Source organism: Solanum tuberosum, unplaced genomic scaffold, assembly GCF_000226075.1.
Source record: "Solanum tuberosum cultivar DM 1-3 516 R44 unplaced genomic scaffold, SolTub_3.0 scf00153, whole genome shotgun sequence".
Classification (NCBI taxonomy): Eukaryota; Viridiplantae; Streptophyta; class Magnoliopsida; order Solanales; family Solanaceae; genus Solanum; species Solanum tuberosum.
In genome coordinates this window covers 1,105,748-1,115,676 of record NW_006239082.1, presented here as the reverse complement: position 1 = coordinate 1,115,676, position 9,929 = coordinate 1,105,748, and the positions used below count along the sequence as shown (strand labels likewise).

The window sequence follows — 9,929 nt, the reverse complement described above, 5'->3', positions numbered from 1 at the left end:
TTAAAGATTTGAATCTTTTGAAGTTTATAAGTTATTAAGTTATACTTATAACTTGTAAGTTAAATAACTTAAGTTTGTAATTTTAAAAAAATTAAATAAACAAAAAAGAAATGCTAATAAAAGTAAATAATGACAAAAATATTATTTTTTATTTTAATTAAAAATGATTTACCGGTACCGGACCGGACCGGAACGAAACCGGAATGAACCGGGATGAACCGGTACCGGTATACCGGTACCAAATCATGGTACCGTTCCGTTCCGTGTACCGGTTCAATGTATCCCATCCCGTCCCAAATACTACCGGACCGGAACGAACCGGAATGGTACCGGAACGGACCGGAATGGTACCGGTACAACCCGTTCCGGTGCCCAGCCTTAATCAGCACAGAGGTGACAATTGAGCGGGTTGGATCAAATTTAGATAGGTCATAATGGATTAAGACAACAATCGAATCAAAACATAATCCAACCCAAATTTGCTTGGGTCAAAATGGGTTAGGTAATGGATTACATTACCAGTTCAGATCCAACCCAACTCAACCCAATTTTTACTAAGACCAATTGTTCTTTTAAACTTTTTTAGTACCTAATAAAAAAAAAAATCTTTATTATGGCTATATACAACATATCAAATTGAAAAAAAAAATAAAATAAAAAATATTTTGACAAGATTTTTCATGAGCAAATTCAGATTACATACCAACCCAATTTTTAATGATTTAAAATAGGTTGATCTAATGAATGGGCAGGTCACTTAAACGGGTTGGAGAGTTTGATTGTGGGCAAGGTTTTGGCATTAGCTAGCTTGTGGATGCCACTAAGTTCCAAGTAAGATTAGTTAAAACGGAAATCAATGGCATAAAAAGAGAAGTGATGTTGGCTTGTGTCACATACGCATATTAAATCCCAAGATGATCTCAATCCACAACATACAACTTTGATTCAATCGACAACTTCCTTTTATGCATTGCTTGTTGGTAGACAGTGAAGTTGACCTCAAAAGAGTGTTATTGGAGAGAACCCTTGATCAAAACAGTTAGCCTGCATAACTACTTAACTATTATCATCAAGATATCCTCATCATTTTCAACAAAAGCTTGATTCAAATAGACATCTCTATTCCATGAAATCTAAAATCTAAAGAATGCTCTTCATTCCTTAAAATAGCATCATCTCGTGCACACGTGTGGAGCAGTTTATCCTAGACAATCTCATATTTTACATATCCATAAGAAAGATTAGTACTAGAGCATGACAAAGGAAGATTGTAATACTGCATTAGTCCCCCATCAGCTAAGAATAAATAATTATAAGCAAGTGGTCAGTACCTAAGAAATTCTCATCATCTCTAAAAAATCAGATACCTTCCCATTTCGAAAAGGTATTAAACAGAATAATGCTACATTTACTTCATAAAAGCATTTATCCCATTCGATAGGGTATTCCGTCAATCATTTATTTCTGGCACCTAAGTGACTCATTATTAGGATATTGAGTGAAAGATTGGCTTCAAGTGACGGCTATGGGTCTTAGATTATATGACATCATACACTTTAGATTGTGTTTTCTTTCACCTCATGATATGAAGATTATGCAAACATCGGGTCTAACAGCCACATATTCTAAGTAATGTAAGCTCGCAATATGATAACATATAACTCATTCCTTCTTGAAGCACATAAATCTATCATCCTCTTATTTAAGCATTGACATCAATCTTTGGATTGCATTCCCACTCGATTTTGATAACTAAGATAGATAACCTTATACAATTCCTTAACATGGATGTCAGGACATTCTCTTGATAAACAAAGTTAAGGAACCTTGGTTTCATACAACTATATAAATTAAGTTCACTATCACCACAACTGGGGAACCGGAAAACTAAGAGCACTTTCTTTTAATAGCTCTGCTGAACCCCAAGCAAAATGCAAGAGAGGGCACAACACATAGATGATGGATACTGTCATGTTGTGTAGCATGCTTAACATTGCATAACTGGACATGCAAAACACTCCCAATAAAAGATCTTCATAAATGGTGGATACTGCAGCAACAGAGTTGTGCTAATGAAGACTTGACATTATGTGTTCACTAATTAATGATGGAAAAAATTATATGTTCAATATTTAATCTTAAAGACAACTCCTTAACATGGATGATTTAGAGAGACCCTAAATAAAGGTAGCCACCACATAGGACAACTTCTTGATCTTGTACCACATTACAATACTCTACAAGTATTTGGTTAATAATAAAGCACTAAATAACCAAAAAGGAAACAAGTTGCATACCGTCCAGCAATAATCTTTTTAAGTGGAAAAGACAAATGATGGAGACAGAATAGTCTGGTGAAGATGGCCAAAGCTAGCTCATGTGGAAATGAGGACAAAACGTGCTTGATACCCATGGTGGTAGCCATCTATCTCCAAATCCTGTAAACACTCAATCTTATACTAGTAAGTGTACTCTCAATTTGTTCCTCAGAATCCCCATTTCACCATTCTTACGGCTGTTCAGAAATGGGATTTTTTCTCTAGCCAAAATGTGGAAACTACATCATTTGGCAATTTTTCATAAAAGACACTACATTTGTCTATATTTTCCACCTGATTAGCTGGCAAACTATAACTACTTGAGCATATTGCTGGCTCAGTATTAGCAGCATTACCAGCATTTTTCTTTCAAAGCTCCACCCAGGTCAGTACTTGAACCTTTTTTAAGCTTTCACAAATAAGAGTACTCTCCCATCAGGCCATTATACACACTCCTTTACTCACTAAGCCATACTTCAAACTCTTTGTTCTGTATGACATAAGGTACATTTTATACCAGGATTTAAAGGTTGCAATTGTGTAAATAAATACTCATACTACCCTAAACATGTCATACACAAGTAGAACCTTAGAGAAATTATATAGAATCCTAAAATAGAATAGTTACCTCACAGTATGATCCATGATAGAATTCACACAATATCCTTCACAAGAAGTCTCAAGGGAACATTTCACACAAACTTCCACACCTCAAAATCAATCTCTACTAGACAAGTGTCAAATCTTGCTAAATATGTTTTCTTAGACAAGCAAGCATACAGCTCAAGGTAAAGGTTGGAAATACCTATAAGACAGCTTTTAAGCATGGAAGTGGAGGAAAAAATCAGAAATATTGAAGTAAGGAGGAAAGCAAGAGAAGCAAAAACAAGGAAAAGAGAAGGAAGTCAGGAGAGTACTAAAATTTCTTAAAGCACGCTCCTTTACTTAAACCATATTTCAAGCTCTTAATTTTTTATTTTCTTTTGGCTTCCCACCTGATGTTTTTGTAGTCAATTTGGGGGGGAAGGGGGATTAATCCGGATTCCCATTTGAGAAATTTAGTTTTGGAGGGGAGGGAAGCACTCCCTACATACAAAAGAAGACTTCATTCTCAAACCCAAAATCTGTAGTTAAAATAGTGGATATTTATCAGCCCAAGACACTACTCTAAACATGTCATACACAGGTACTAACTTAAAATCCTAAAACACGAGTTGTTACCCTATAGTATGATCCATAACAGAATTAGCACAATGTCGAAGCAATCTTCCAACACATTTCAGAATCAATCTCTTCTAGCCAAGCAACAAATCTTGTTAAATTTTTTTCCTTAACATGCTGAAGGAACCCCCAACTCTAAAGAGAAGCATGTACATATTTTAGAAAGGTAAAATGTAAGATACGCTCAATAAATCCATATTAATATCTAAGAAGAAGTATGATTATCACAAAAGAACACAACATCAGTTTCACTACATCAACAACAGGTCAACAGACGTGATATTATACAAAAAAGCAAAATAGCAGGAAGAAGGGAACTTTACAAGTTGATTAGATTAGGTAATGATGGTCAATCCGAATGTGAAGAAGAAGAAGAAGAAGAATCATAGTAATATTGGGGAGGAGGCGCAGCAACAAAATCTTGGTTATCATAAAGTGATGAAGATGAAGAAGAAGCAGAAGAATTGTAAGAGTAACGGCGATAGTAATAAGGGTCAGGAGGGACACAAAGGAAAGTCCAAACACAAAGAGCTAAGCGACCCAATTGTTGAAGAGGGAAGCAGATGACCAGATCCAAAAGCTCTTCGCTGTCAATTGGGTCTGCCAGACATGACAAAAATTGCCAAACTTCTGCTGATGTCTTAGCCACTGACACCAGTAATACTCCATTGAATGGCATTTCTCTAATCCTTCAATTTCAATGTCAGATTTTTTTGGGGTTTCTAATCCTCCATGTCCCTTGTTCTTAGCATTTCATCAAGCAGTTGGTGTTGTTGACCACGGCTTTAGTTGGTAGCAATAATATGTTTACTCTATTTGTTGGCTTACACCATGTTTGGCCAAATTTAGTTTTATTTAAGACTGCTTATTTTCTTTAAAAAATGCTTAATGTAATCAAATCTTTGGGAGAAAAATAAAAAGTTAAAAAAGTTAAAAAAGAAAGTTTTTTCCTAACAGTACTTTTGAAAAAATATACATTTAAAATTATTTTCTAAAAACTTGATCAAATATTAATAATTTTTTATTTATTTATTGATCAAACACAAATTATTTATCATCAATAATATTTTTTCGGGAAGTTCCTTTTATTTATATTTAAAAAAAAAAAAAAAATTCAAAATAAAATGATTTTAGAAATTTGTCCAGGCTATTATCCTTTAGAGGGTCAGTAATTTTTTCTTTTTTCAATTAGAGGGAAGTGTTGTTCCCAAACCCACACGTGTTGTACAATCTCTCTCTTTATATACATATACTAGTAAAATTATTCGCGCTTCGCTCGGAAATTTAATATCACAAAATTTATAAAATAATACTTATAATCTATCAGTCATTAAAACTAAAACACTTTATTATCTTACATACAAGATTACATAGTAACGTACATTAATAATGTAAAGGAAAATAAGTATAACATCTTACCATTTATCCTTCAATCAATCATCTTTAATTTGATTTTGTAATTTATCCTTTTGCTTCCGGGAAGTGTTACTATTTGATATTTTTGAGAAATTAGATGAACATCAACATGAGATATTAAATTTTCTATTATATAAATAATATTTATATGTACTAATAAATACTTATAACAATAACTTTGCAGAAACATAAACAAAGTAGTTTAAAGGAAAAAAGGTTTGAAAAATACTCCAACTTTGGTCGAAATTGTTGTTACGATACCAAACTTTATGGAGGACCTTTTACCCCCTGCACTATTTAGTAGTGTATTTTAAAGGTATATATGTGCCCAATGGACACATTAATATTTATAATAATGCAATATTTATGATGTCCACATGGGCACATATATACATTTTAAATACACTATTTAAATAGTGCAGGGGGTAAAAGGTTCTTTCCAAAGTTCGGTATCATAACAACAATTTCGGTCAAAGTTTCGGATATATTTCAGACCTTTTTCCCTAGTTTAAAACATGTACTAAAAAACAACAATTAATATCATAAGCATAAACTAATGACTGTAAAAAATATATATATCAGGATCTATAACAATAGAATGAAACAGAAAGGAAAAAATTGAGCCCACTGAATGCACAATGTCCCCTTAAGGAAATTATTCCCCTCTAGTACCCGAGGTTTAATGGAATAGATCCTCTCAGGATGGAACAATTTTATTCACAAGTATATTGATACAAAAACAATGGTGTCAGTGAGCCACTCAACATGAGCAAAGTACTCGAATATTTAATTGTGCAGAAGAAGAAAGAAAAAAAAGTTCAGAATTTTCATTGTTTTAAAATGAGAGGAAATTCCTCTATTTATAGACAACAAAGGATAGTGTGAACGAATTTTTATTGTGCCTTATCAGAAATGTCACAACTCTTTGGAAAAGTTACAACCCTTCGAAAAGATCAGAACCTTTCATAAAAGCCACAATTTTTCATAAAAGTCGCAACTCTTCATGAAAGTCACAACTTTTCATAAAAAGTCACATCATTTCATGAAACGGGATGACTATTTTTGGGTAAGTCTTCATAAAAGTCGCAACTCTTCATGAAAGTCATAACTTTTCATAAAAGTCACATCTTTTCATGAAAGGGGAAGACTATTTTTGGAAATAAATAAATTTAAAAGGAAATTCTAGCTTGTGGTAGCGCCACATAGGCGGGCCTAAGGTTCTCTTTTATATAAATATATGATATACTCCCTCTGTCCCTAATTACTTGCCCACTTTTGAATTGACACATCTATTAAGAAAGAAATGAGTATTGACATAGTGAGTTTACTATTTTACCCCTATTAATTATGAAGTGGATGAATAAAAAACTTGAGATTTTCAAGAAGTTCTATTTTTTCAAAGTAATTAATTGATGATATAATAGGTAAAAAAAATTGCCCTTTCTTGATTTGTCAAAATGGACAAGTAATTAGAAACAATTAAAAAACGAAAAGTGGACAAGTAATTAGGGACATATGGAGTATATGTTATAAATCCATTGAACAAGTGGACATTGTCCATTTAGTTTATTCATAAACTAACATTCATGTATGTATGTTCCCAAGGTGATATAAACCTTTTTGGGATAACTATATATCTATTAATTTGACATTCATCGTGGTGGCCTTTGAAGTGATTTCTCTACTTATAAATAGAGATATCATTCTCCATGTAAGACACACTTGAATAAGAAGAAAAATCTTCTCCTTCATCTACTTATTTTGTCTTCTTCTCTTTATATTATATTTATAATATGTTATTAACACGAATATGCTCTAAAAATTGTAGTACTTTGTAAAAGAGTTGTAGCTGAAACACTTGTGAGCAGGAGCATGTTCTATTTATTTTTCTTGTTATACATTTATATTTTCAAAAGTTCCTCTTATACTAATAATTTATTTTAGTATATATGTGTTATATGAAGAGGTAGAACATATTGATTCGTTTTACTTTAACAATTTTATACATTGGTTTATGATTATACTAACAATTCTTCGTTTCAGAAAAGAATTGAAGAATAAAGAAGTAAATTTTCATGTTAATTTTCTAAGTGTTAATTATGAGGAACTTATTAATATTTATAATTACTAGAGGTGAGAAAACTCTCAAAGTCTTATTTTGACTAAATTTGCTTTTATAATTCTTGATTATTATTCTAAAGACTCATGGCTGAGTTCTATTGGTTTTTGACTTATATGATATTGATTGAAGGGTAAAACAATGGATTCAAGTATCATCTCACCAAAAGGGTAAGAAATCAAGTTAAAGTCCGGACGCACATAATGAAAAATGTTTGAGGATAAGACGATAGATTCAACTTCTATCGCACCAAGAGGGTAAGACATCAATTTGAGTTTTGATGCACCATGATGATAAGGTATTGGGTTTGAGTCTTATAGAATTATGGCCTAACACGCCTTATATGGATAAGACATTGAGTTTGAGTCTCAATGCACCATAGTAATGATAAAATGATGACTAAGGCAAACATAATATATTTTTGATGAAAAGTCTTGAAATTCATCCCATTGAAATTGATTCATTCCCTAAAGCGAATGTGGAAGCAGTATATGATAAGTTTGAAATCCGCCCAATTGCTTCATTCTATCATACGAATGTGGTTGTAGAGAATAATAATAATTATGAAAGATGACAAGTGATTGAATGTATGAATAAGGACGTGAATAGACAAAATTATAATAGTCATCATTGTGGTAATTATAAAAGGAAAATTAATATGAGTTCTTCAAATAGTCCTTCAAACTGTGCAAATAATTTTATCAAAAAAATAATATGAAAGGTCACTGGACACGCGGTTATCGTGCGACTTAATTTGATAAGTTTATAAATCCTCTGTCAAAAGAAAGAATATAAAGTGATGGTGCACTTTATCTTTCAAAGCGATGTTGAGGCGGGTCATGTAAATATGTCAAATATAAAGATATGACATGTATAAATGATTATGGTCAACTCATGAAGAGATTGTGACTTGTAATAAGCATCGTGAATGTTTACCCATTCTTGAAAGTGAATGTGGCAAAATATGAAGAAAAAAATATGAATAAGAACATATTCATGTATGGTTGAAAATATGCCAAAACTCACTCAATGAGAGGTTTGAGAGAAATAAAAGAAAATTATTTTGCAGAAATGATCAATGTTCGGGTACGTTCATACGTCATAAATATTATGGTATGTTTATTGTGAACTACCGAAAGGGCAAAAGAAAGAAGTAATTCTTGCCTATAAAGGTTGTGGCCATGACCAAAATAATATTATTGTGTGACAATACAAATTTGTCATTGATTGTGTACCTATGGTACGAAAAAGTAAAGCAAGAAACATGTCTTGCTTGTAATAATTTTGACCATGACAATAATAATATAATTTCCTCCTTGAAGGAGATGCTCACCTTACGGATGATGTCATGGAATATGTGATAGTACACAAAATTAACTATAAGCTCTAACGACTTGTGTTTTTATCAGAGGAATAATATTGGGGTTGTAGTAAGTCTCAAAAGAAATTTTTTATGTTTTGGATGAATCGAAAAGAAAAAATATTATTTTGGGACTAGAAATTATGAAAAGATTTAATATCTTCATATCACTACAATCGAAGTGGGTTATAAATATTTATGTAAAAGATTACCCATTGTTTCCTCTTGTTTGTTGCACACAAACATGGGCATGCTGATGAAATCACATGCAAAAGTAAACTATAATTGTACTGAAATAAAGATCAGTTGGCATGGCCGGTTGACCATTCTGATTTAAATGTGATGCAAAAATAATTGAGAATTTACGTGGTTATATATTGAAGAATAAAAGATTCTTCAAGAATCCTAATGTGTTGCTTGTTCTCATGATAAAATTATCATTGTACCAGCTAAGGTTGAGATTGTATTCCCTGAAATTATTTGGAACATATAAAAAGGTGAATATATACCCGTTCACCTACCATGTGGACCGTCTGCAATTATGTGATTTTGATAATTACATTTATGCGATCGTCACATATGTGTTTATTATCAACTTACAAATTGATTTTTGTAAGGTCGTTTGCTCAAATTGTTAGATCAAGAGCACGTTCCATAGTATGCAATTATATTGATAATGCTGGTTAGTTTAGTAGAAATTGTATGCCTCCAATTATAGCTAAATCATTAGTTCTGAGAACAAATCTCCCAAAAAGAAATTTGGTATGAGATGAATTTATTTAACATGTAACAACACTTGTACGCACCAAGCTAACAAAGGTCCCCAATCAAAATTGATTCAGTGTCAGGAACCAAATGATTTTCATCTAAAACGTTGAAAGTGCGGTTATCATTTAATTGCTCCACCACGCACAAAGATGAATCCCTAAATAATGTTGGGATGAATGTTAGATTTTCTAACATTAGGGGGAAAGATGATTGATAGCTGAAAATTATATGTGAGGTGAATAATGAATTATCTAGATTCTCGTTAAAAAAATAAAATAATAATAATAATGTGAACTTGAAGTTCAAGGGATAATTCTTTTGCATAATGTTGCAAATCTATTGCCAGATAAATTTACTGTGCCTATGATATAATTCAACTGCAGATGCTCCAATGAGAAGTCCTTGAAGGACAGTGTTTATGATACACATGAAGCGTGGTAGACCAATCAATTCCAAATATAAAATTTTGAGGAAGGGGACGAGCAAATTGTAACATCCGGCAATGTGAAATGTCTATGGAGAGGCTTAAGAATTTGAATTTGAATTTTTGGATTGAATTTTTGGAAATTTGGCTAAGTATGGAAAAAAGGTGAGTTTTTGGCTAACTTTGAGCAGTCATAACTTCTATCTCAGGATGAGTTAGGTGTAGTTCCAGTTATGGTTGCAAATTTCGTGGAATGATCTTTCCAACGCCACCGAGTTTGCTCAATTCCGAGTTCGTATGAGT

The 9,929-nt window shown here is 32.3% G+C and overlaps 1 protein-coding gene across 1 annotated transcript; it reads right to left on the bottom strand.

The window, feature by feature from the left end:
- Positions 1-3,737: 3,737 nt before the first annotated feature.
- On the bottom strand, positions 3,738-4,367 carry LOC102584421 (uncharacterized). The gene has a single exon (XM_006353535.2). It carries the CDS (start codon positions 4,216-4,218, stop codon positions 3,889-3,891), a length of 330 nt encoding a protein of 109 aa, XP_006353597.1. The 5' UTR covers positions 4,219-4,367; the 3' UTR covers positions 3,738-3,888.
- Positions 4,368-9,929: the final 5,562 nt, after the last annotated feature.

Coding starts and splice junctions, on each gene's coding strand:
- LOC102584421 (XM_006353535.2), bottom strand. CDS start 4,218: ATGCCATTCAATGGAGTATTACTGGTGTCAGTGGCTAAGACATCAGCA.